At 42.5% G+C, this 27,666-nt stretch overlaps 1 protein-coding gene and 1 long non-coding RNA gene across 4 annotated transcripts in view; both read right to left on the reverse strand.

The window, feature by feature from the left end:
* Positions 1-24,209, reverse strand: part of HDAC8 (histone deacetylase 8) — a 240,213-nt gene extending 216,004 nt beyond the window's left edge. For all 3 annotated transcript variants that reach the window (XR_014835616.1, XM_085008426.1, XM_021080459.1), the window contains exons 1-4: positions 23,755-24,209; positions 23,166-23,218; positions 20,646-20,776; positions 18,022-18,163 (exon numbers count right to left, since the gene is read on the reverse strand). Coding sequence is in view for 2 of the 3 variants with exons in the window: in XM_085008426.1 (XP_084864552.1) it covers positions 18,022-18,163; positions 20,646-20,776; positions 23,166-23,218; positions 23,755-23,979 (551 nt within the window). In the remaining variant the exon portion in view is untranslated. The remainder of the gene's footprint in view (positions 1-18,021; positions 18,164-20,645; positions 20,777-23,165; positions 23,219-23,754) is intronic.
* On the reverse strand, positions 1,127-4,972 carry LOC146394650 (uncharacterized). The gene is made up of 2 exons (XR_014835619.1): positions 1,895-4,972; positions 1,127-1,588 (listed from the first exon to the last, which is right to left on the reverse strand). It is a non-coding gene; the product is annotated as an uncharacterized LOC146394650 (long non-coding RNA).
* Positions 24,210-27,666: the final 3,457 nt, after the last annotated feature.

The following is a 27,666-nucleotide window of genomic DNA, read 5'->3' on the forward strand; positions in this document are numbered from 1 at the left end:
ATTGACTGCTTATTTGACTTTGTGAACACTCAAACCTCTGACTGCCATGTGGAATCACCTCTTCCCTTGTCTCTCTTCTCTCTCCCTTTTCCCTCCCTCCCCCCCTTCTCCTGGTTCTGATAATTTCATCTCTTAAGATATCACCATTGATTTATTTAACAATTATCTATTGAAAGCCTGCTGAGAAGGCACTAATTCATCTTTCCAATTTAAATAACTTTATTCTTTATTTTCCAAAAATTTTGACATTCCATAAGTCAACTGGAAGTACCATGAGGGTCACTCCCCCAGAGGGTTGGGAATCAATGTTTCACACTCAACTCTCAGCTCATCCATTCCAACTTTCACACTCATTCACCCAACAAAACTTTATTGAATTTTCTATGTGCCAGGCAGAATTCTAAGCAGTGAAGCTATAGTAATGAATAAAACAAATAAAAACTCTTACCTCCTATGAAGCTTATGTTCTATTAGGAGGGGGTGTAAGGCATGAAATAAATAATGAATAAGAAAAATAAGTTTTTAGGTGGTCAATAGTATGGAGAACGATAGAAATGAGGAAGGACAATGGGAGGCTTTTTGGCAGTGCAAATTTAAACACATGGTTAGGGAAGGCCTTACTGAGAAAGTGATATTTAAGCAAAGACTTGAAGGAGGTGAAGGGCATAACTGGGAAGATTATTTCAGGCAGTGGGAACAGGAAGGGCAAAGGCCTGGAAATGGGAACATGGCTGGTATGTTCAAGGAACACAAGGAGTCCAATGGCCAGATAACAGTGAGGAAAAGAGTAATTCTGGCAGTGGCGGGGTGGAGGGGTGGGGAGGGAGGACTGCTCAGGGCTTTGTATGCTGTGGTGGGGTCTTTGGCTTTTACTCAGAGTGAAACAGAGGGTCAAGGCAGTGTTTTGAACAGAGGAGTGATAGGATCTGTTTTAACAGGATTACTATGTCCACTATGTGGAGGACAGACCAAACAGGGGCAAGGCCAGAAGCAGAAATGCTGGTTGGGAGGTGGTTGCAGTAGTCCCAGAGAAAGATGATGGCAGATTGGACTAGGGTTACAGTGTGGGAGGTGGTGAGAAGTGGTCAGATTCTAGAAATATTTTGAATATGGAATTTTTAAAAAAAAAAAAACAGATTGAATTTGGGGTGTGAAAGGAGGAGTCAAAGATGATTCCAATATGTTTGGTTTCAACAACAGGAAGAGTAGGGCTGCCATGTGAGTGGGGCTGGGGGTGGGGATAAGGGTTAGGAGTTAGCATTTGGACATGTTTGGGATGTCAACCAGACACCCACCAACCAATCTACTTTCTACCATCTCCTACCTAACTATCCATTTATCCATTTAGATCTTCCTGTCACAAATCCCTTGACATCTCTGGATGTTTTTTTGGTGTACCAATTTCAATCTTATTAATAATACTGCATCCTATTTAGGCAAGAAACTGTGTGTCTTTGATGTTTCCCCTTGCCTTATCCTCAACAGCTGACTATCACATTCTGTCAGTTATGCCTCTAAAATCACTCTCAAGTGCTCTCCTTCCTTTTCACATCCACTGTCACCACCTCTGTTCCTGCTTTCAAGATTTCTACCCCACGGAGTTCCCGTGGTGGCGCAGCGGTTAACGAATCCGACTAGGAACCATGAGGTTGCGGGTTCGGTCCCTGCCCTTGCTCAGTGGGTTAACGATCCGGCGTTGCGGTGAGCTGTGGTGTAGGTTGCAGACGCGGCTCGGATCCCGCGTTGCTGTGGCTCTGGCGTAGGCCGGTGGCTACAGCTCCGATTCAACCCCTAGCCTGGGAACCTCCATATGCCGTGGAAGCGGCCCAAGAGATAGCAACAACAACAACAGACAAAAGACAAAAAAAAAAAAAAAAAAAAAAAAGATTTCTACCCTGGTTTCTAAGCATAGAGGTCTGATCTTTTCCTTTACTAGTGAGACTAGGTAAAAGGGTCTAGTGGGTCTGGGGTCAGGAGGTGGAGGTGGGCAAAGCAAGGGGCAGGGCATAAGTAAGAGTGTCATTGACTTCCCATCCTGGTACCTGGACCTGAAAGCAAACACCAGGATTGCACCTGAGAGAGAATGCTGAGGTTGAGCCTGGAAAGTATACCTATAATAGGATTAAGACACCAAGGCTGCCTTGGGTGGGCCGCCCTCAACCCCCATGTATTCCCTTCCAGTGAATCAGACAGTGGGAGAACCATGATGCTGCTGGAAAGCTAACACCCTTTCATGATGAAGCTGGTCTCTCAGCTTTAGGTTGCTGGGGCTAATTGCAGGGTACAAGATAGACAAGCGCACTGGGGGTAGCAAGACTGCATGAGTGATCACAGAATAGGAAGGGCATGGAGTTCTAGGAGCTGCTGAGGTAGGAGGTGTGTGGGCGGATGTCTAAATTTCACTTCAAAGATTTCTAGGTAAGAGTCCTTCAATTTCTGGCATGGTACAGTTGGTCCTGTGCCAAAAGGAAGTCACACCTGAATGATACAGTTAGTGTAGTTCATATACCATTCAACAGCAAATATTTTCTGGTGTTTAGTATGTGCCATATATTAATCTATGTTCTCTACACACATTAGTTCATGTAATACAACTGCTTTGTGAGTTAGGTACTATTATTATCTCCATTTTATAGGTGAGGAAATCAAGGAACAGAGTTTGTTGTTCAAGGTCACATAGAAAGTGGCAGTACTGGCATTCAAACCCGGGCAGTGTGACTTCAGAGTCCCTGGTCTTCACCCCTCTGCCATGTTGTATGGTGAAAGCTAACTGAATGTGCCCTTGGGGAGTCCATACTTAATGGCCAAGGTATTGGCCAGTCTCAGGGATGTCAGTGGTTCCAGCAACTAGCCAGGACAAGAGTGGGCTGGAAACAATGCCATAAGGGGAAGAGGTCTGGATGCAGAGGTATGATGGATTAAAAATGAATTCCGAGCTGGCTGGGGGCAGAAAACCAACTGCATTACGTATTGGGGGTGTCGCAGTAGTGCTGCTCTGCTAGGACCTGGTTAATCCATATTGCCTGGAAGGCTGTCTGCTGGAAGTGGTATGGTAGAGAGGGAAATGTGGGAGAGGATTTTGAATTGAATTCTTCAAAGCTAGTGTATGAACTGGAAGCTGCAGTTAGAGAGCAGATGTCTATGGAACTTGTGGAAGTGGAAGGTCTTTTAGATACAGGGGCAGCAATGGCTGGTGTGAATTGGGGTAACAGGGAAAGGAATCTACCAGTAAGAAGGTGTTACAGATGGGGAAGGAGGAAAAATCTCCACTGACATTCATTAGGATAATGTCCTAAGGGCCTTAAGGTTACCTTAGTCTGTCTTTATCACAGCTGTAGGAATCACAGAGTTACATCAGAGGTTAGGTCAGGTATGGGGCAACTAGCAGAGGAACCCTTAGACCAAGAGTTCTCAACCTATGCTGTGCATCAAAATCACCTGGGAGGCACTGGTTTAAAGAGAGAGAGAGAGAGAGAATATTTTTGGGCTTTACTCCTAGAGGGTCTGATTTAGAAATCTTCATTTTAGGATTAAGACGCAGGTATTCTGTGGGCCACACTACGAAATATACTCCATGAAATCATACTCAAGTTTGAATAGGCTGTGTTGGACTGTTGGAGGGGTACCCACAGGCACAGGCAACCCTTGGTCCTAATAGAATGGGGTACCTTGGAACAACAGAAATCTCTGGGCTACCCCAGGATGGACCTGGATCTTCTATGCATGTACCTGCCTGCTCCCCATGCTGTGGCTGGGGTAAATGGCCATGGCATTCTCAGGCTGGAACCCATTTCCACTGCCCCTTGATATTCTTAATTCTGCAACAGAGTGAGTGCTTTGGGAAGGGTCTACTCGCCTGGTATAGGTTGGGTTTACAAGTCTGCCCTGGCTGCTCTGGGCTGTAACAATTAGTCATGATCACAAACTGTTTGTCCCTCTCAAAAGAAGTATTGCCCTGTCTTGAAGGTGGCCTTGATCACTAAGAGCTCTTATTCTGACTTGTGGTAACTGACTTTGCTTAGGGCCAACTTCCTGCAGATGTGGGTACAGGGATAGAAATGAAAAGTACTCAGGTCCTCCTGGACAACACCCCCCACTCATCATCCCCGTCCCCCACCCACAGGCCCATGCCTGGATGGTGAAGGCATTAGCTGACGGTACAGGCCAGGGCTGGGGTGGAAGGTCTTCAGCTATTGGAAGGTCATTTTTGGTGTCTAGGAACCACATTCCTTTTTCTTAAGGAGAGAGGATACTGAGGAAATAAAGACGCAGGGGTAGTAGATGAATTGCTGGTAGCATCAACAAAGGGATTGCTGATGTCTTCAATCATCCTAGAGGACTTCGTTTCAGAAAAATTTATATCTTATCCAGCACTATGTAAACTCTGTCCAGAAACACCACTTTCACATTTTGGGGCTTGGCCCGGGGATAGTGCTTCTGTAATCATTCAACTGCCATGTAGCTCAGAGATTCTGTGAAGTTTGGTCAAGAGGATTTATCAAAATATTGCCCAGGTACATAACTATTCTAGGAGGTGGTGTGTGATCTCATTTGCTGGAAGAAAGCAGGGGCACCTCACAGGAATCTTCCACTCATCACCTTCCTTGATCTAGATGAGGTTGTAGGTGCCCCTAAGGAATAGATGGCTCTGGGAGGGCCAGCGCCTCATGGAATTGAGTTAGAAGGTTCCAGGTTAACAGAAAGGATTTTGAATAGTGATTATGCTGAGGATGGAATAATCTGGACAAGAAGACTCCCTGCTATCTATGTATCTATCTATCTGTCTGTCTGTCTGTCTGTCTGTCTTTTTAGGGCCGCACTTGCGGCATATGGAGCCTCCCAGGCTAGGGGTGGGATCGGAGCTACAGCTGCTGGCCTATGTCACAGCCACAGCTGGATCCGAGGTGTGTCTGCGACCCGCACTACAGCAACGCCAGATCTTTAACCCACTGAGCGAGGCCAGGGATTGAACCTGCAACCTCATGGTTCCTAGTCGGATTCATTTCTGCTGCGCCATGATGGGAACTCCTCTTCTTTTTATTTTCAGAAAGGGTCTTGGGGCCAATGTGGAAGAGATGGAGGATTTGATGAAACTTACTGCAAGCTGCAGTCCAGAGTTTTTAGTTTATAGAAGACCTTGATATTAGACTCAGAGAGCACATGCTTCTTAGGAATAAGGAAAGTTCTGGGTATCAGTACTACTGCACAGTCACCCTTGACAATAAGGGGTGGTCCCTCTGTCTCCTGGTGGGGAGTATCTTCATCTCCCTTAGGGATATGGGCTGGACCAGCAGTGGAGGGGTGAGTCAAACAGGGAAGTCTATGTGATGTTTGGGAGGATCAGGGTAAAGGAATGCTGACAGTGAAAATCTGACAAAGCCAAGGGCCTGAGTCTCAAAGCCAATAACCGCCAACTCTCAGCCAGAAGCAGCTTATGGGCAAAGGGGAAGTGGCAAACCGGACCGGGGCTGACTTCAGCTGGCCAGGCAGTGGGACCTGCTGGACCAGGGACTTGCCTGAGAGGCTACCTAAGACCCCCTGAGTGTAACCCAGTCTGGATACGATACATGAATTTGTCAAACACGTACTGTGTGCCAAGCTCTTTAGTGCAATTAGCAGATTTAAGCCCTATCACCCTATAAGGTAGGTACTATTATTATCTCCAATTTACAACTGAGGCTACTGAGGCACAGAGGGTTTTATGGCTAGTAATTGATGGAGCTGGAATTCTCTGTGCAGCACTAAACTACTGCGATGGTCCATCTTCCCTAGATCTTTCTTCTTTTTCTTTTTTGCTTTTTTTTAAGGGCCACACCTGTGGCACATGGAAGTTCCCAGGCGAGGGGTCAAATCGAAGCTGGTAGCTGCCAGCCCACACCACAGCCACAGCAACGCTAGATCCAAGCCACGTCTGCTACCTACACAGCTCATGGCAACACCAGATCCTTAACCCACTGAGCAAGGCCAGGGATTGAACCCGTGTCCTCATGGATACTAGCTGGGTTCATTGCCACTAAACCACAACGGGAACTCCCTTTCCTAGTTCTACCAGAACACAGCTCATCCCCAAAAGGCTAGAGGATGCCATAGGGACAAAACGCATCTTAGCTGGTTTCTACTTTGCTTGCTGGCCAAGCAGTCTTCTCATGGAAGGGCTGATGTCTTAGGGTTGGATATGTATTGGGAAAGATTTGTTTATTTTGTCTCATGAGGGGCCAGTTCTACAGGTGCCAGGATGGAACGGGTGCGAGGAGGAAGTGATAAGGACATGCATGCCATGGCTCAAGGAGGAGCCTGCCTTAGTGATGAGGCGATGTGGCTGACAGTGAATGCAGGCTTGCGTTTTCATGTAGTCATCTACTGGTTTGGAAAGGCTGGAGGCGGAGCGGTGTCGGCAGAGGAGGAGGTCTGGCTACTTGATTCACAGGTTATACTGTGCATAGAGTGCTTTGGGGGAACTGGAGTTGGAATGCAATCCACTGTCACGCACACTATCTGTGCCTAACTGGAGCTCTTGAGAACAGAACTCTAGAGTTTTGACCATAACAGCCAGCTGGACAGTAACAGCTGTAGAACTTGTAGAATTTATCAAGACACAAGAAAGAATTGCATGGCTCTACCATTCACTGACCCCCAGGTGGAAGTCCCAGAAACCAATGTCATTCCACAACAATAATCTTTCCTCTCCTAGCTGGAAGTAGGACAGAGGGGGCCCAGCTAGCACAGATCCCCTGTCACCGGGTGGAAGGCTCAAATGTTGTGGGATAAGATGGCAAATAACAGAATTGTGGGAGGAAGAAGGGCAGGTTGAGCTAGAGATGGATGTAGGTCTTAAATGGATTATCAGAATGAGATAAAGGAAAATATCGGCAGCTGTGATTCAGAGTCAAACAGGGTAAGAGACACCAGAAGAGGCAATGATGAGGAACAGCCAGTCAAAGTGGACAAAGATAATGCGATCTTAGCAAATTCTGGAGGTTAGGAGTCACTGTCCTGTGTTGAGTATTAATACCTCCTAGCACATGTTTACATGGAAGAATGACTCCTAGTTTAAAGGATCTGGATAGCTCAAGCTGGCTCCTAAGAGACTGACTACAAAAAGCAGAATCAGGGAGTTCCCACAGTGGCTTAGTAGAAACGAATCTGACTAGCATCCATGAAGATGCGGGTTTAATCCCTGGCCTCGCTCAGTGGGTTAAGGATCCAGTGTTGCTGTGAGCTGTGGTATAAGTCGCAGACATGGCTCGGATCTGGTGTTGCTGTGGCTGTGGCGTAGGCTGGCAGCTACAGCTCCGATTCGACCTCTAGCCTGGGAACCTCCATATGCCATGGGTGAGGCCCTAAAAAAAAAGACAAAAAAAAAAAAAAAAAAAAAAAGGCAGAATCAAAGGATTCAAAGAGGCCTGTGGGCAAGTGACTCAAGAGGGCAAGAGTCATTTCACCAAGAAAGTAGAGGCCATGGGGCCAGCCCTCCCTTGGTTCCACTAGTAGGCAACCTACACGCTTCTCTGTTGTACTCTTCTTGACTTCTTTTGCCCTGGCTTCAGAAGACATGGGTTTCCTCCTCCCAAAGCCATTCATCCCATCCTCTCTTACTTCATCTGACACTTTGCTCCATTTCTTATCCTTCTCATACTTCCAGTATTTTCCTTTCAGTCTATAAATGAACTCTTAGAACAAATGCAACAATTCAGCCCTCAACCCTTACTTTCCTTGGCCCCTCCTCTTTCCTTTCTTTCTCATTTGAACTTTTGGACAGATTAATGTTCCTTTCTTGCCCATTTTTTCAGTTCCAACTCACTCCTCAACAGTTTGTATTCCCATCACTTTCCAGAAGGTTCTCTTACCAAGGTCATTAGTGTTTAATTGCCAACCAAATATGACTAACACTTTAGTACTGCTCTGTATTGATCACTCCATAGCATGTGACACTGTTGAAAGCTCTTTTCTTCTTTAAATTCTTCTGCTCCCTTAGGATTCCATGGTTCTGTTCTATTTTGATTAGCTGGCTAGGCTTGATTGCTGCTTTTCAGCTGAATACACTGGGGCTTCTTCTTATACCTGTTCATTACATATTGGTATTTCCTGGCGTTCAAGGGTCTATTTTCTTTTTCTTACTCTGCCTTTCCCCTAAGTCATCCCACAATTTTCCTGGTTTGTGCTACCATTTTATATACTGGCAACACCTCTGTTTCTAGTTCCAGCTTCCACTTCCATCTCCAAATCTGAGAATCCAATTTCCCTGGGTACAATCTCTGCTGCACACCACCACCTACTCCTGTTTATTGAGGTAATTCAGGGGTTAAGCACACAGGCTGAAGAATTAGATTGCCTCAGTTTGAATCTCATTGCTTCACCTTAGTTCAGGTCCTCACCACTTGTCAGTGGGACTGCTGATACCCTTGACCTCTAGTCTACACCTCCTTCAACCCATCCTCTATAACTGCAGTCAGTTTTGTCTTAGAACAAAAATCTCACCATGTTACTCCCTAATTTTTCAGCACCCCCCCATTTCCTACTGTAGGGTTTCTCAAAATGTGCATATCAGAATCACCCCTAGAGTTTGAAAGTGCAGGTTCCAATACACCCTGCTCCAAACCTACCTGATCACTATCTCTGAGGCCTGGAAACCTGCATTTTTCAATTGAGTGATTCCAATACATATGAAGCCCTTCATGACCCATTTCCTACTTTTCTACCTCATCTGCTGCCATTGTCCACTTTGTAGCCTAATCCTCCAGCAGTGTATGTAGTTTCCCAAATCTGCTAGGCTATTTTACTATGCTTTTGTAAAGGTGACTGTGGCCTTCTGCAAGGCCCTTCACCTCCCAGGAACACTCCTTTTCATCCTTTGAAATCTTCTTCACCATAACCTCCTTACTGAGAAATCTTACTTTCCTTCTCTGCAGCTGTTTCTCAAGCATTTTTTCATTATCACTCCCTCCAAGGAGTCTTTTTTAGACACCTTTTCCTAATTGGCCCCTCCATGAAATTTTAATAGCATAGATGTACTATACAACTGTTTATGTACTGTGACCCTTTAGAAAACCATAAACCATGTAACATCTCAGTTTTTTGCTGCACACCCCCACCCTGCCACCTTGCCAGCCCTGGCAAGAATCAATTTTTGCTCCCTTGGGGACAGTATCACCCCTGTTGAGAATACATGCTCTGCAGTGGCAGACACTGCTATCCAAACTGGTCTTCTCCCCCCTACCCATTTTTTTTTGGCCATGCCCATGCCATGCACAAGTTCCTGGGACTGAATGCACACCACAGAAGTGACAACATTGGATCCATAACCACTAGGCCACCAGGTAACTCCAAAGCCACTCTTCTTGAGGTTCATCTTTGCTTTCTGTGATAAGTTTTTTCTGATTCATTTCCTATCTCTCCGAATATTCATTCCTTCTCAAGACTCAAACTTTTAGGCCTTTCTTCTTCTATTTGCCCGTAAACACTGGCATTCCACAAGGCTCATTTGATTTTTCTCCCCTGTATTATTCTATACATGCTTTCCAGATTATTTTAATCTGTTTCCTTAGTTTTGATTAATCACTACCTTACCATGTTGTTGACTCCCAAATCTTCATCTTCAGTGAAGATGGCTCTCCTGAGCCATCTTGCTAGTCTAAGTCCAGTCCACACACTGGCAGCACTTAGTATTGCCTGGGAACTAGGAATGCAGATTCTCAAGTCCACCCCCCCACCCCTACCCGGGCCTGACCCAGAATCTGCATTTTAATAAGATCCCTGGTTATTTCATATGTGGATTAAAGTTGAGAAGTCCTGAGATGGACCCCACTGCCGGCTCTCTGATAAACATCTTTAATTAGATGCTCTATAGACCCAGTGGTTCTCAACCCCTACTCTTCTTGGCTAATGGCAACGCAATCACTCAGTTATCTTCACAAGAACTCTAGATCACTCCTTCCTTATCATTTATACGAAATTGGTTACCATTCCTACCTATTTTAGCTAAATGGCTCTTGAATTTATTCCCTTGTCTATGGTCATCACCACAGCTTTTATTTCCTTTTGAATAGATCATTATCCTAGTAAGATCCTAACAGATTTCAATATTAACATTCACCTGCCCCCCTCAGACCACACCAATTTATCTACCAGCCAGAACCATATTTCTAAAAGGCAAATCTGATCGTGTTACCTTTTCCCAGCTAGAATTTCCTTCAGTGATTCCTTACTGTTTAAAAACAAGGTTCTTAACCAAGGATCCATACGATCCATACATGGGCTTCAGGAGATCCTTAAACTTTCTGAAATTAAAAGGAAAATTTTGTGTATGTACAAAGGGACAATGTTATACAGCTTTCATTAGATTTTAAGAGGGGTCCATGACTAAAATAGGTCAATAACCACTGACCTGGAAGATCAAATCCAAGCTATTTAGTTTGGCATACAAGGAACTTTCACGTCTCTCCCACCTTACCTCCAGCCACCTGCTTATAGGAGCACTTAGTTTCAGCTTTAATTATAGACTTGGAAGTGCCCTCAGCTTTCACACCTCTGTGCCTCTGCACATGCTGTTCCTGGAATAACCCCAAAGTCATATACATGGCTAGTAAGTGGTGTAGTCTGGATGTGCATCTAGGTCTTACTTCAAAGTTCACAGTCATTCTACTCTACAGTGGCTTGACATTTTACATTGTGACCTAGTATACACAAATGCATATAACATATACCAGAATAAGTTTCATGAAATCCATCTTGATATTAAAAAATGCTGGTTGCAGTCCACTAAATTGATATAATTGTCCATTAATGACTTGCTACCCTCAGTGTGAAAAACATGCCACTAGCTCTTTGCTGATGTAGGGAGTTCTCACTACTGAGAATTTACTATATTAGCCCCTAAGGGCTAAGATACCTAAGGTTTTGAGATTTCCTAGGGGTACAAAAGCTGTCATGGGAAGAAAGCACTTGCTAATGAACTGACCATTTATATCAGTCCCCATTCAAACAATCAACTCCTTTAACCACTAGCACCAATCCCTGTGCAGCTGTTCATTTTGCCTCTCATGGTTTGTCAGTTATATAAGCAGACAATTTCATACAAATCTATCACAAAGCAGAATTACAAAAAGATGCAGGCTAGCATGAAGTCAACACACAAAGCTGACAACAAGGATCTGGTACACCAGTTTACAACTGAAGATGAGAAAAATAAATAAGAGTAATGATTTTAAAAGTGGTTCAAAAGAGAGTGATTTAAATACCAAATAACTAAGGAGAAACCCTCCAGAAAAGTGATGAAGCCCTTGAATATTTTGGCAGAATCAATCCTATTAATGATCATGCTGCAAAAGTCTTGTAGAAGTGAAATGTACCATTTTGAAAAATAATGCACTGGTGTTAGAAAAATTAGGCCCCAAACAAAAACAGGCAATCCCTGATAGTCTTTAAGAATTACTTAGCATTCGGAGTTCCCATTGTGGCTCAGCGGTTAGCGAACCTGACCAGCATCCATGAGGATGCAGGTTCTATCCCTGGACTCGCTCAGTGGATTAAGGATCCAGTGTTGCTGTGGCTATGGTGTAGGCTGGCAGCTACAGCTTTGATTGGACCCCTAGCCCGGGAACCTCCATATGCCGTGGGTTCGGCCCTAAAAAGACCGAAAAAAAAAAAAAAAGAATTACTTAGCATTCACTTCTATTAAACGAGGCAAGATAAACATATTTTAGTAGGTTTTAGTTATTCAAGTTAGCATACCCATCAAACCTTGCCCCCTTCTACTATTTACTCCAAAATTTTAATCCCCCCCCCCCTTTCTTAGGGCCACACCTGTAGCACATGGAGGTTCCCAGGTTAGGAGTCTAATCGGAGCTACAGCTGCAGGCCTATACCACAGCCACAGCAATGCCAGATCTGAACCACATCTGCGACCTACACCACAGCTCATGGCAATGCCAGATCCTTAACCCAATGGGCGAGGCCAGGGATCGAACCTGAAACCTCATGGTTCTTAGGTTCATTTCCACTGCACCATGATGGGAACTCCATAGTCCCTCTTTTAAATGGATCCACTAAGTGGCTTTTTATCTGGTACTAACTATACTCAAATAAGCACCTCCTCTTTGTTTTCTCATTAGCAGTTTAATAAATAGTTGGTTAAATAAGGCAATAGCCTTCTCCCTGCCTCTAGTCTCAGTTCCCTCAGATCCAACTGGCACATTGCCATCCTCTCAAAAAGTTTTTGGTAAATCCCCACTGGCCACAGAACAAAGTCCAGCTCCTCAACATGGCTTATAAAACCTTTATAAATTGGTTTTGTTCTATTTGCTCTCATTGTGGCCCTGTTTTAACTACCTGTAGTTCTCCAAATGTCCCATACTCTCCTGCTACCATGTTTTTTTATTCCCTCTGCTTGAAATTCTCCATCCCCATTAGTTATAAATTGGTTTTGTTCTATTTGCTCTCATTGTGGCCCTGTTTTAACTACCTGTAGTTCTCCAAATGCCCTATACTCTCCTGCTACCATGTTTTTTCATTCCCTCTGCTTGATATTCTCCATCCCCATTAGTTGGAAGGCAAACTCCTTCTTCTCTACACTTCACTACCTTGTGCCTATAACTCTGGCATACACTGACCTAGTATGCCTGTATAACCACTTCCCACCTTGCTCCAAGTAATATAATCACATTAGAGAAAATATATGAAACAGAAAAAAAGCTGCGTGTGTGTATACATATATATAGAGTATAATGTGTGTGTATACATATATATCATCATCACAGTTATCATCCTCACAATGACACTGGTATCATTTTGTTGTATTTCCTTCCAAAACTTTTTTTTCACATGCAGATATGTTTTACATGACTCTAATCAGAGTGAATGTATGATGTTGTAGTTACCTGTCCTTTAAGAGAAATGTCAACATTATACAATAGGCATTTTTTTTCTTGCTATGTGGTCTTCCAGACTACCACTTTTAATAGTTACATAATAGTCCATCAAGCAGATATGTTGCAGTATACAACCTAACCATTCTACTCTTGTTGAACATTTAGGTCTTCCTCCCTCCTCCTTCTTGGCTATTATAAGTAAGAATGAAATGACCATTTTCATTTACACATCTTTTCCATATTTTGGATTGGTTTATTTCCTTAGAAGAGATTACCAAGAGTAAGAGATGTTATGAGTTAAGATCTTTCTTCAGTTCCAATTTGGTAGGAGAAAAATATGTACATGTATATATAATGTTTCAATTTCTCTTCCTCTAATTACTAACAAAGCTAAATATTTTTTCATGTTTGTTTACTCTCTTTTGTGAGTTGTCTGTTCATGCCTTTTGCTCATTTATCTGAATATTAGTGTTTAAAAATCAATTAGAATAGTTAAAAATTTTATCTTATTTTATTATTTATTTATTTATTTATTTATTTATTTATTTAGTCTTTTTGCCATTTTCTTGGGCCGCTCCCACAGCATATGGAGGTTGCCAGGCTAGGGGTCGAATCGGAGCTGTAGCCACCGGCCTACGCCGGAGCCACAGCAACACAGGATCTGAGCCGCGTCTGCGACCTACACCACAGCTCATAGCAACGCTGGATCCTTAACCCACTGAGCAAGGCCAGGGATCAAACCTGCAACCTCACGGTTCCTAGTCAGATTCGTTAACCACTGCGCCACGAAGGGAAATCCAACAATTTTAACCCTTTGTTAATATTTGCTGTAACTATTTTTTTTTGGCCTCTTTTTATTTTGGTAAAATTTTAGCTGCAAAAGTTAAAAAAAAAAAATCCCATTATAGAAATTTGGAAAGCTAGAGAAACGTCATTAATTCTGCCACCCTAACATAACCACTATTATCACTCCCACTAATTTTTTAAAAAATATGCATATGTTTTACAAAGTTGTAACTGCTGTGTGCATACAATTTTAGAATCAGGCTTTTTATTAACCCATATTTTTCTGAAATGCCCCCATAGTCTTCATAATCATCATTTAAAATAGTAACATAATATTCCATGGAATGGATTCAATCACTTCCTTTGTGCTAGGTATTCATATTATTTCCATTTTTTTTCTTTCTTTCTTTTCTTTTCTTTTTTTTTTTGCTTTTTAGGGCTGCACTAGCGGCATGTGCAAGTTCCCAGGCTAGGGGTCTAATCAGAGCTATAGCTGCTGGCCTACGCCACAGCCACAGCAATGCTGGACCCAAGCCGCGTCTGCAACCTACACCACAGCTCACAGCAATGCTGGATCCTTAACCCACTGAGCAAGGCCAGGGATGGAACCCACAATCTCATGGTTCCTAGTTGGATTCATTTCTGCTGTGCCACAACGAGAACTCCCCAAACAGTTTTCTTAAGGGGTTGAACAAAACCACACTATAACTAGCAAACAGAGTATTATTTTTTTCAATTCTGTTAAATAACAGGCTTAGAAAGAGGCTACCTAGTTGTTTTAATTTGCATTTCTTTGACTAGTAGTGATGAATATTATCCTATGTTTTCCAGCTGTACTTAAAACTCCTTTGTAAATTGACTATTGATGTTCTTTGCCCATATTTCTACTTCTACATCATACTGTATGAGTGTCTGAGAAAAAGCAGACCTATCACATTTTGTCTTATTTATGTCAGATATGCCTTTGTTTTTTCTTTTTTGACCACACCTGCAGTATGTGGAAGTTCCTGGGCCAGAGGTTGAACCTGCACAACAGTGAAAACACCAGATCCTTAGCCCACTGTGCTATGGGGAGAATTCCAGATATGTCTTTCCAGTCTGTGTTCAGATTTTATTTTTGAAATGGCCATGACACTTTTAAAAGTTATTTTGGTTTTAAAATTTTATATAAATATGTAGATCTTTTCTCTTTGTGAGTTTTTCTATTCCTTTCTAAGCTTAGAAAACTATTCCCCTTTAGAAGCTTGATATTCATTCATTCTAGTTTTTTCGAATTTGATTTTTTTATATTTAACTCATCAATCCAGCTGCCACTTATTTTAGTTTATTACAGGAAATGAGTATATAAATGCTACAAGCTGTCACAACATCATTTACTAAACAATCCTTTCCATTCACTTGCAACACATCCTCTACAATAGACTGAATTCTTATATGGAACATTCTCTTTGGGGAGTGTACTACACCACCACCTATCTAATCCTATATTGGTGGTACCAGTGTTTTCTTTATTCCAGTTTTGTATGTTTAATATCTAATAGAATTAGTCTCTCATCACTCTTCTTTCGCAGAATTTTCTTTGAAAATTACTCTTTAGCTTTCAAATGCAATTACTTGCTGTCGTCTTACCTCTAAGTGACAAACTTTTTTTCTTTTGGCTGCACCCATGGCATATGGAAGTTCCTGGGCCAGGCATCAAACCCATACAACAGTAGTGACCTGAGCCACTGCAGTGATGCCAGATCCTTGAACTGCTGCACCATAAAACAACTCCCTAAGAGATGAACTTTTTGTGGGCAGAATTGGTTTATTTCCTTAGAATAGAATGCTAAGAATAATAGTACTGGATCAGCAGGTACATTTCCCCCATGCTTAGCATTTCCAAAGTTTTGAAAAAGAGTGTACCAATTTCACTGTAATCCTGCCAGCACCTGGATATTTTTAAATAAAGATTTTTTTTTATTGGTAGGGGAAATATGTGTTATGCTTCAATTTCCATATCTCTGCTTATTAATGATGGTAAAAATATACTTGATACTATGTAGGTACTTAGTCAATGCATGTTGAATGAATAAATGGTATGTATGAATCTGTGCATGTATTTGGGGATGGGGATGTTTAAACAAATGTTGTGGCTATAATAGATGAATGCTGGCTACACTAAGCGTGTGTGCTAAATGCCTCTAGTCCATCTGCAGAGAGGTTCACCAAGAACCTCCTGGAATTTAGACCTGAATTGGGGCAATCCCTAGAGACTCTCAGTAATTTATATTCACCAGAGACATGCCTGTTTCCAGGTAGAATCAGCTGAAGCTGTCTGAAACAGTTAAAATCCTGGCATGTGGCTATGCCCACACTTACAGGCAGGCAGCCCAGACAGCCATAATTGGCTGGAGATAGAGTGTACTTCCTTTGGCAGCAAAACAGTGATAAGAAGTGGAAGGCAGGTGGGTATTCCCCTGCAAACTGACTGAGGTCCTAGCCTTAAGCAGTGAATTTGACTGCATAAGCAACCCCATTGCCACATGCAGAAACGAGATCTAACTTATAGGACTAGGCATTTCCCACAAAACCACACTACTTTTCTTCTCAACATGAGAGGGAATAGAAGTCCTTGGTTCAGAGAGGTTTGGTTTTATCCCTCTTATCTGTAGCTAGAAGGAGGGAGGGTCATTTTTTTCTCCTAGAGATAGCTGTCTTGATTTTGATTTTTTTTTTTTTTTTGACAGTGCCTGCGGCATATGGAAATTCTTGGGCCAGGGATTGAACCTGAACCACACAGCAGTGACCCAAGCCACGGCAGTGACACCACCAGATCCTGACCCTGATGCACTGCAAGGGAACTCCTTGATTTTTTTTTTTTAATTTTTTATAGCCACACCTGTGGCATATGGAATTTCCCAGGCTATGGGTCGAATTGGAGCTGCAGCTGCTGGCCTGTGCCACAGCCACAATAACACCAGATCCGAGACACATCTATGGACTTACGCTGCAGTTTGTGGCAACACTGGATACTTAACCCACTGAGCAAGGGCAGGGATCGAAACCGCATCCTCACAAACACTATGTTGGATGCTTAACCTGCTGAGCCACAATGGGAACTCCTGAATTTTTTAATAGAGCCAAAAACTAACAAAAGGCAAGTTTGTTTCTCTTTGTTTTTAAGGCCGTGGAAAACTCATTACTAAATACTGCCTCTCTTTGCTCCATCGTCTTGGTAGTAGATTCTAGTAGTAAACTTACTCAAGGATTTCCTTGGTCACAAAATGTGTTCATTTGATAAAAAAGATTGCCATGTTATATTAACCTGTGTACACTGAAATTGTGCTCAAGGTTTTTTTCTGAAAAATAGGGTGCTTGTTGCCTCTAGACTCCAGAGCACTGGAGTATCAAGATCATGGCAGATATTGTGAACAAATGGTATGTGAATGGTGCATTGGCAATTACTACCACCACTGCTTCATTTCACTCTAACAGAGCATTGATAAATTTGGTTTTTAAAATCCTTCTCCTCCAACGTGTGCTAAGAACCACAGACATATTAAATTAAGCAAGATGTCAAATGCTGACTAAGGCTCAACAGTCCTTGTCAGATACAGAGTACAGCTGTTTGAAATGTTAACATGAAACTCCAAAAGGATTTTTCCTCTAACTCCAAGTAGCACCCAACAGCTGTTTCACAAGTGCTTTCTCCTTAGAGTAATATCTAAGTCTCAGTTGCCACTATGCTTGGAGATGGTAGTATATGATACTATATGCCTCCTTTTTGATTCTTCAGCCTTTTGTTTTAAATCTATTCTCATCAATTCTCCATCTTTTCAAACATTTGTTTGCCACTCCTTTCAAGAACCACCTCTAAGATTCACCTCTTCCAAGACTTCCACAATTAATTTCTCCCTGTTGCTAAATCTCTTCAGCTCATACATATATTCAATTGGTACCAAAATTGATCTTGCTCCCTAATTATTCTCATTTTGTTACTGTTTCTAGAACATAAGTTCCTTGAAGACAGAGGAGTTTCCAAAAAGCTTAACAAGAATTTAGAAATTGTCGAGATATCTAGATTAATATCCTCTGCCCTGCCCATTTTCCTGATGAAGAGACAGACCAAGAGAGGCTAATCTGTCCAAGTCAGTCAGTCATGTCTGTAAAAAAAACTAGGCACAGAGCCCAAGTGTCCTGACTTTCAATGGTGCACTTTCCACTATATTATGTCATCATTTTCAATTTGACTTGTATTTCCTCAGAATGACTAGTAAAGTGCCCCACACACCTCTCAATAAATGCCAACACAATAAACATAAGAGTTTACATAAACAAGAAATTGACTCAAGAAAAGAGGTAGAAAGCAGAAAGGTCATTCTCTTACTTCTTTGCATGATGCCACCCTCCAGACCAGTTGATCGCTACTTTGCACATTCCATCAATCAGGCACTGGGCAGCTGTGATTGTAGCCCCTCCTACAGCTGCTGCATAGTCAAATATCCCTTCAGTGGCTGGACAGTCATAACCTTCAGGCAAACATCAGAAGAGGTTATTAAAAGATAAACTGGAAAAAGAGGGGTGTAATACTATGAGTTATAGTAAGGAACATACAGTTAATCTTTGAACATGGGTTTGAACTGAGCAGACCCATTTATATACAGATTTTTCTCAATAGTACTATATTATCAGTGGTTAGTCGAGTCTGCCGATATGGAACTGCAGATCTGGAGGGCGGATGATAAGTTGTACTCAGATTTTTGACTATGTACAGGGTCATAACCCTAACTCATGTGTTGTTTAAGGGTGAACTGTACATTTGGTCTTCTTCTTAGTTTCTGGCACAGAGCTCCTAAAATTCTTGGAATTCCTAAATGATGAGTTATAAAGGTGTCTTGGTTATATTAACAAGGTACCTTGTGGACTACATCTAAGGATGGAGGTTAGTTGCTAGTAGACTGGTCATATGAGATAGGAACTCCCAGTAACACCCCCTGACCTCCTTTGTGAGAGGAGAGGAACTGGAGTTTGTAAAAAATTAATAAACAAACTTCAATTAAATAGTCAGGAGACCAGAAGGGGGAGCTCTCACACACTGAAACCATAGCCAAGTCCAACAAGGACTCCTCTTCTTTCCTGGCAAGGAATCAGCCAATGAAAGGCCATGTTTTTTGTTTTGGTTTTAATTTTTTTTTTTCACTTTAGCCCTCCCAACTTCTTTCTTCTCTTTATAAAAGTGTTCTCCTTCCCTTGCTATGCAGGGACTTGCACATGGCTTGCCATGGTTGCAAACCCCAAATTATAATTCTCTGCTGATCCCAAATAAACTCTCTTTGCTGGAGAAATGTCTGGCAACCTGTTTGTTTAAAATATCTGTTTGTCAACAAGTTTAATCACCAATTGGCCAATGGCTTAATCAATCATGTCTACAGAATGAAGCCTCCATTGAAAACCCAAAAGGAGAGGGTTTGAAGAGCTTTGGGTTGGTGAACATGCAGAGATTTGAGGGAGAGTGGCACACCCAGAGAAGGCATGGAAGCTCTGTAGTCTTTCTCCATACCTTGCCTTATGGATCTCATCCATCTGGCTGTTACTGAGTTACATCCCATGATTTAACTGGTAATCTAGCATGTATATGGGCTTCCTGGGTTCTTTGAGCTACTCTAGCAAATTAATTAAATCCAAGGAGGGGGTCATGGGAAGTTCTAATTTATAATGAGTAGGTCAGAAGAAGGTAACAACTTGGACTTGCGATTGGCATCCTGAGTTGGAGGGGGTTGTTAGAGCCTCTAATTTGCAGCCTGTCAGTCAGAGCACAGGTAACAACTTGGGTATGCAACTAGTGTCTGATATGGAGGGCAGCCCTGTGGAACTGAGCACTTTACCTGTCGAATCTGATGCTGTCTCCTGGTAGATAGTGTCAGAACTGAATTGAATTGTAGGACACCATGCTGGTGTCCTGAGCATTGTTTGGTGTTGTGGGAGCAAATTCCCCTCTCCACACACTGGAATTGGGTCCAGTACGCTATTAGGAGGAATGGGTTGAGGTATAAAATCAACATACCCTACCAAAGAGCTACTGTGCCAACATCAGCTCCAAATGAGAAATAAACATCTTCAATGTCGGGGAAGGAATTTTTCAGTGTTAGAGCTAGAAAGGCTAAACCTTCAAGATTAACTAGTCACATCCTATAGATGCAGAAACCGATGACTGAGCGGTGATACGTCTAATCAATGATAACACAAAGCCAGGTCTGGGATGCCCTGGTCTCTTAAGTCCCCACCCCCACCTCCAGTCCAGTGTTCTACTAAGTCATGCTGTTTCTCTAGACTATCCTATTGGCCACTTATGGTTTTTCAAAATACAGCTGTTTAATGAGAGCTAAGTTGTGAAACTTAGCCAGAACATATATCTGTACTCAACTGTCACAGGACAGTTAAATCAGCATACATACAACTAGACCTGATCTGGGCACTGCTATTAGAGCCTGAGCAACTGAAAAGTTTTCCTCCATTTGATCAACCATTCAGTTTTGCTCAACTATGGTTTGCTTGTTAAGGGAATGTGGTTAAACCAATAGTTTAATATTGTGGTTAAAACATTAGTTGTTAATTTAAAAGTATTAAAGACCAGGAGTTCCCGTCGTGGCGCAGTGGTTAACGAATCCGACTAGGAACCATGAGGTTGCAGGTTTGGTCCCTGCCCTTGCTCAGTGGGTTAATGATCTGGCATTGCCATGAGCTGTGGTGTAGGTTGCAGACGCGGCTCAGATCCTGCGTTGCTGTGGCTCTGGCGTAGGCTGGTGGCTACGGCTCCGATTAGACCCCTAGCCTGGGAACCTCCATATGCCATGGGAGTGGCCCAAGAAATAGAAAAAGACAAAAAAATAAATAAATAAATAAATAAATAAAAGTATTAAAGACCATCATGTAAGTTATAAAAGATTAAGTAGTTATGATCCATAGATGAAGGTTGTCTATCTCCCATCACTGCTCAGTAAAGAACTTTACCTAGTCCATATTCTATGGAGTCTGGATGATCATCATCTCCTTCTTGGCTGACCTTCTGGAGATGCTGCAGATAGGCATCAGTATGGAAGGTGGCCATCTCTTCCATGGAGGCCACTTTGGGCTTCACTATCCTAATAACAGGGAACAAAGAGAGGTGAGTGAGTCAGATCCAGAGGACGCCAGAAGCTGGAAGCAGGAGCCAGCAGTCTGAGCAGAAAATACAACTCCCAATTTCTGGTTCTAGGGGGTTGAAGCGATAAACACATTCTGTTTCTCCACTGCACTACCGTCTTCATTTCTTCACATATACATGATGACCCCATTAAAAACGGGTGAAGGATAGATATCTCCCTTGAGTATATAGGTAGGTTAAAAAAAGGGAGTAATTATATTTAAATTAAATAATCAGATATTGGACAAACTCTACTCTGTGAGCCACAACGTTCATGACAGAACCAGTAGAAAGAGATATTTTCCTTTGAATCAGTTCCTAACTGGGTCACGCAATCCTTTCGATTATATTTTTACTTTAATAGGCAGCTGTACTGTCATGAATTTTGAAATTGGACTCAAGAGAACTGGGTTCCCACCCTAATTCTGTATTTACCAGCTCTATAACCTCAGATAAGTTGACTGTTCTGTAGCTCAGTTTCCTTATCTGTTAAGCTCCAATTTGACTCCTAGCCTGGGAACTTCCATATGCCACAAGTGCAGCCCTAAAAAAAGAAAAAACGGCAACCAAAAATGTCCCTCACATCTGCCTCTGAGAATAAGGAGAGAAGGTGCAAGCTGGTTGGAACTGGGCTTCACTCAGAAGCTCTCAACCAACTCCTCACAAGAAGTGACAGGAGTGACAACACGGCTTAATCACCTCTAACTTCTAGCTGCCTCGTTCCCCTATCCTCTTTCTGACTTTACTACAGCTCACAAGCCCTAACCACTCAAAGTACCTGGGAGCTCGTTAGAAAGGCAGAACTTCAGCCTCCCCTCAGACCTATTGAATTAGAGTTTGTATTTTAACAAGGTGATTCACATGCACATTTAAGTTGGAAGAGCATGACCTAGGCCACAGGGAGGCAGTAGTGATTTTTTTTGTTTTTTGTTTTTTATGCTGAAAGGGAACATACCTCTGAGTTTCTTGTGAATTAATATGGCTATACAGGCTACTACCTTCATCAAGCAGACTCAGCCTCAAAAATTAAATATACAGAGACAGGATCCAAGGAGTCTTGCTTCTTCTTTGAGAAAATGTCTATGCCCTCATAGGCGACAACTCTGCCCACTAAGATAAAAATTTTAGTTTCTTGAACCATATTTCCCAAACCTAAGTGCTCCCTCTTCTAGTATCCTTCCTTCTTTAACAAATCCTTACTGAAATCCTCCCTATTTAGCAGCAAGGGAATTATAGACAGTTTTGCTTTGCTTTGATTTCTTCTTTGTCTTAAAGTAATTTTTTGAAATGTTAAGTAACTTTAATGGAAGGCATATAGTTTTTCTGTTTACCAAACATATGGGTTGAAATGGTTGAAAATTATTCATAAAGAAGGTACTTAATAAATGATTTGATTAACAATAGGATAAAATTTTAAAGTCTATTACATTACTTTCTGAGAGATAAATGAAGCATATCACACCAGCCAGCATTCTGACACTCACCTAATGGTCAGAAAATGTCACAAGTGTCAGGGTTCTTTTTTTTTTTTTTTTTTTTTGTCTTTTTGCTATTTCTTGGGCCGCTCCTGCGGCATATGGAGGTTCCCAGGCTAGGGGTCTAATCGGAGCCGTAGCCACTGACCTACGCCAGGGCCACAGCAACGCGGGATCCGAGCCGCGTCTGCAACCTACATCACAGCTCACGGCAACGCCGGATTGTTAACCCACTGAGCAAGGGCAGGGACCGAACCCGCAACCTCATGGTTCCTAGTCGGATTCGTTAACCACTGCGCCACGATGGGAACTCCAGTGTCAGGGTTCTAATATTGACTCTGATAATGACAAACAGCAAGTTCATGTTTTTTAAAGAAGCCCTTAGCACTGTACTGAGTTCTGGCCTTGGTTCCAGGAATTTCCTTTGGTCTTAACTGTCTTCAGCTCATCGTTAACATTTGGTAGTGGTGATGGTATGTCTAAAAGTCTTAAGTGGAACCCATACCTCAGATCTGGCTTAGGGAAAAACACCCCAAACCAGAACACCCTCAGCTGAAAATCTTTTATTCTATCATATAGGTTTTAGTACCCAAATGTACTCACCCCCAAACCTCCACAAAACACCTGTCCTCAGGATACTTTCCCTCCCAGCAATAAAGTCCTATATCTTAACTGCTTCTTGCACTTTTTTTTAGTTTTCTTAATTCTCTGATAGCTTTTATTAGATCACAGGTAGATTACAAATATTGCGAATCACCAAAAAATAAGAATTAAAAAAAAACTTTTTAAAAAGGACCATTCTCTCTGATTAGCCCCCCTGTGAAGCAGGAAGTGAAGGCTATGAACATCAAAGCCATTCAAAGCATAACTTACCTCATTTGCTTATGCAGTGCATATGCCTCAATCAAGGAATGTACCATACTGGCCTAAAAACATCAGCAAAAAAGAAAAAAAAATAGCAAATAGTCTCTTAAAAGTTTAAGTCGGGAGAAATCCCATCATCTTCATTATCTTGAACAAAGGAACTAACTTTTAATGCCCTTTGCTTCTTTTTACTTAACAGTTACAAAGCACTTTAGACAATACAGATACAAAGTATCTAAACTGCTAAGGCGAACGATATCAGGCCTTATCCGGGTGATGGAACGCTTTTCTCCTGCAGCTTCTTCTCTCCATTTCAGGGATTCCTGACAGTAAGGACACCATCCCCTCGGTGCCATCCCCTCCCCCACACCTCTACCCCACCCCCACCTGTCCGTTGGACGCCCCTCTGCGGTCTCAGGAAACTCTCTAAGGGAACACTTCCCCCATCACCTGGTACAGCCGCCCAAATTTCTGCTGAAGATTTTCCCTAGTCCTATATCCTCTCCGCTTCCTAGTGTCCTCCCGTACACCGACCCCCCCCCCCACCCCCCGCCAACAAACCGCCAAACCCATGGTCTTTCATCCCAACATTTCTTACCCGTTTCGGGACTTTGGCCAGGGAGTCGCACATGCTAACGTACTCGGGACTGTAAATGTAAACCGGGGGCAGCGACTGCCCACCGTTCGCTGGTTCCTCCGGCTCCTCCATCTTCCACTTACAGCCGTTTCGGAGCCACCGTCCGGATCCGGCTTTTTTCGGACTCAGCCCGGGCTCCGGTTCCTGCTCCTCTGATCGGCCGCAGCGGTGCTCCCTGGTCAACATTCCCTCCTATTCTTGAAATCGCCGGTGACACCGTCCCCGCTCCCCATCCAGTTGAAGGAATGCAGAGCCTTCTCAGGCCAGAACCCCTTCATTTAGTGGCTGCAGTTCAAAAACTGGAGGTCGGTAGATAGAAAAGCCCAAATAGCTGCCAGTTAGGATCGATATTTTATGGCACAAATAAGCACGGTCAAAATTAACCATCCTTGTTGCCCTACGGGGCCATTTGAGATGAGGTCAGACCAGCTTCAGAGCATTCTGGGAGATGTAGTTTCAAGGGTTTTGAGTAGAGGAAGAGCCGGGCTAATTACTAAAATAGCCACGAATTTGAGTTTTAGTGCTTAAAAAAAAAAAAAAAAAAAAAAAGTAGCCTCAACTCTTTACAAATTGTCTCAATCTGCAAATACACCCATATAAATATTTAAAGACAGACCCAACGTGGCCACTAAGAGCCCACTCAACTACATCAGATGGGCTTTTTTTAGGTGCGGGACTAATTCATGGTACAAAGGTTTGAAAAGTTTACAGGTCAGCTCTGTGCCAAACTTAGTTCGATGCTTTTCATCATTAACAATCTATGTCCATATAAGAGTTAACAATCTCAACAATTTACTCTGGCAAAGCTGATAGTATTTTCCGGAGAGGTTGCCTGGTACTCTGTAAAATGCTTGTTAGATCCCAGTCAAGCAATGATGTCAAATTACTCCTCGAAAAATCACTCCTCGAAAATTCCCTCCCTCCTTTTGTCTCTGCAGTTATGCAAGGGTTAAGGAAATACTTTAGGTTTAGTATAAGGGTTCACATTAAAGAGCATCCTGAAGCAGTTTAGATTTACCATCAGTATTTCCAGGTTCCCCGGGGGCTGCTATAATCTGATGCAAACTAGCCAAAGCCCAAGTCCCCAACTCTCACATCAACCGGAACTGACCTTACTAACACCTCTCAGATAACCCAATATCCTTACCTTCTTTAATATCTGGCTTGCTTTTAAAATTTTGCTCTTGGAAATTCCCATTGTGGCTCAGTGGTAACGAGCCTGACTAGTATCCATGAGGACATGGGTTTGATCCCTGGCCTCGCTTAGTGGGTTAAGGTTCTGGCATTGCCCTGAGCTGTGGTGTAGGTTGAAGGTGCGGCTCGGATCCCATGTTGCTGTGGCTGTGGCACGGGCCGGCAGCTGCAGGCTCTTATTTGACCCCTAGCCTGAGAACATCCATACGCCACACATGCGGCCCTATAAAGCAAATAAATAAATAATAAGTAAAAAAATAAAATTTTACTCTTTAAACATTTTTGAATATTACAATATGCATTTATTATGCATATGAAATATCTCATTTCATCCTTGCAACTGTCCTAGAAAGGAGGTTGTAATATGCCCATTTTATAGGTGTAGTTTAGATAGAGAAAATAACTGTTCAAAGTCACACATTTACAACCGGAAAAGTAGGAATTCAAAACCCTGCCTGGGAGTTCCCGTCGTGGCGCAGTGGTTAACGAATCCGACTAGGAACCATGAGGTTGCGGGTTCGGTCCCTGCCCTTGCTCAGTGGGTTAAGGTTCCAGCGTTGCCGCGAGCTGTGGTGTAGGTTGCAGACGCGGCTCGGATCCCACGTTGCTGTGGCTCTGGCGTAGGCTGGTGGCTACAGCTCCGATTCGACCCCTAGCCTGGGAACCTCCATATGCCACGGGAGCGGCCCAAAGAAATAGCAAAAAGACAAAAAAAAAAAAAAAAAAAAAAAAAATTAAAAATCAAAACCCTGCCTGATGCTAAAGCTTTTGAACATTCCCTTTACTATATAACCTTGATTCATTCAGGATGACTTTGTGTTAAATCTAACTTTGTTCATTCCTCCATTTAGTATGCTATCAATACTTAGGATTCTGGACTTTTTTTTTTTTCCTCCTGAGATGTGTTATTTAGGTAGAATGTAAGCCCACATGCTGCTTTAATATTTTCCCATAGCAAATAACTCAAAGTTCTGCAATCATTCAATCATTTACCAAATTTTATCTGATATTAACTAAGTGTACAGTACAGTTGAGGATTCAATCCTCAAGATGAATTACAATCTGTTCTCTGCTCTCAGGGAATTTGCATACTTGTAGAGTTGAGACAAATACACAAGAAGCCCTATGCAATGCAGAGTCAGGTAATAAATGTAGTATTCTTAGATTACTTAATAAATAGCATTAAGTACTTACTAACTGGTACTTAGTAAGTGGTAACTAGAGGGGTTTCTTATTCAGTGGCATCTGAGAAGGACCTAGCAGAGAGATAGGATTTTACTGGGTGAAGAAGGGAGCCGGGAGAGGGCATGCTAACTAGAATCAATGGCATAAGGAAAAACAAAAAAAGAACATTTCTAGTCTAGCTTAACTGAAGGGGCCGGCTCTTTAAGTGTTTTGAATTCTAAGCTAAAGAAAATAGACCTCATCCTGTGGGAAATGGGCAGATATTGAACTAGAAATCTTAAAAGATTTCTACAGCAATAGTGTGTAGGGAAGATTGGTTATTGAAAGACTACAGGCAGTGAGAGTGCTGCGATGGTTCAGAAAGGAAGTAATAATAAGTTAAAGCAAGGTAGGGCCAATGGAAACAGAGAGGGAGAAACAAGGCACAGGGTAGGCTCAACAGGACTTCCTTACTTACAAGTACAAGGATACTGGTGAGAGAGGAGGCAGAGGAGAATCACTGAAAACTCGAACTCTTTTGAAGAGAAGGCCAGTAGTATCAATATAAGGAAGAGGGAAATGAGGAGGAAGAACTCAGAGGGCAGGGAAGGTGCTTAACCCCTTTTATTTCCCCGTGTAAAGAAGGGATACCAGAAGTCATAAGAGTGGCTGAGATACCCAAGGGAACATGGCTTTCTCCACTGTGATGTCTAATCATCATCTCTAACTTAACATTTTCAAACCAAACTCCTGATTTTCCTATCCAGGTTTTTCCTACCCCTTCCCCATCTTTTACGGCTCAGTAAAGATAGCAGCATCTACTCCACTGCCTAAGCCAGAAACCTGGGAGTTATTTGTATTCCCTCTTTTTCTCTCCCTCCTAAATCCAATTTCCATTGGTTTCACCTCCAAGCCTTAAACACATCCACTTCTCTCCTCTGCACTGCCACCACCCGGTCCCGGCACTGTCATCTCTCACTTGGACTTTCTGCAGTATCTAACTGGTTACTACTTCCATTCTTGCTGACTTACAATCCATTCTATTGTAGCTGCCAGAATGAGCTTCTACAAAATGTAAATCAGATCATGCCACTTTTAAAAACCTGCCTCACACCATGGTGAGAATCTCTGAGCTAGGAAGAAGAGAATAGCTTGAAGGAATGCCTATTTGTGGGAGTTAGGAGAGAAGGATGTCCAAAAGGAGACAAAAAAGGAATAGTTGGGTGAGAACCAGTACAGGTTCACAGAAATCAAGGGATGAGAGAGTTACAAGAAGGGGGAAGTGGTAACAATGTCACATATTGCAAAATGGTCAAAAACCCTTTTGCCATTAGGGGTTCACAAATGCTCTGTGAAAATCATGTGGTGTAGGGAGGAAACCAGATTGCAAGGGGTTAAGGAGTGAAACCAGTGCTGTCAAGTGTAGCTTACTTTTTGAAGAAATTTGATTGTGAAAGGAAGGAATTAGTTTATCAGCCTAGGGGGATGTCAGAGCCCAGAAATGACTTTTAGGAG

This window comes from Sus scrofa, chromosome X (assembly GCF_054392235.1).
Source record: "Sus scrofa isolate SSC_HxYL_T2T_F1_AM1 chromosome X, Sscrofa_HxYL_maternal_Yorkshire_Landrace_v2.0, whole genome shotgun sequence".
NCBI lineage: Eukaryota > Metazoa > Chordata > Mammalia > Artiodactyla > Suidae > Sus > Sus scrofa.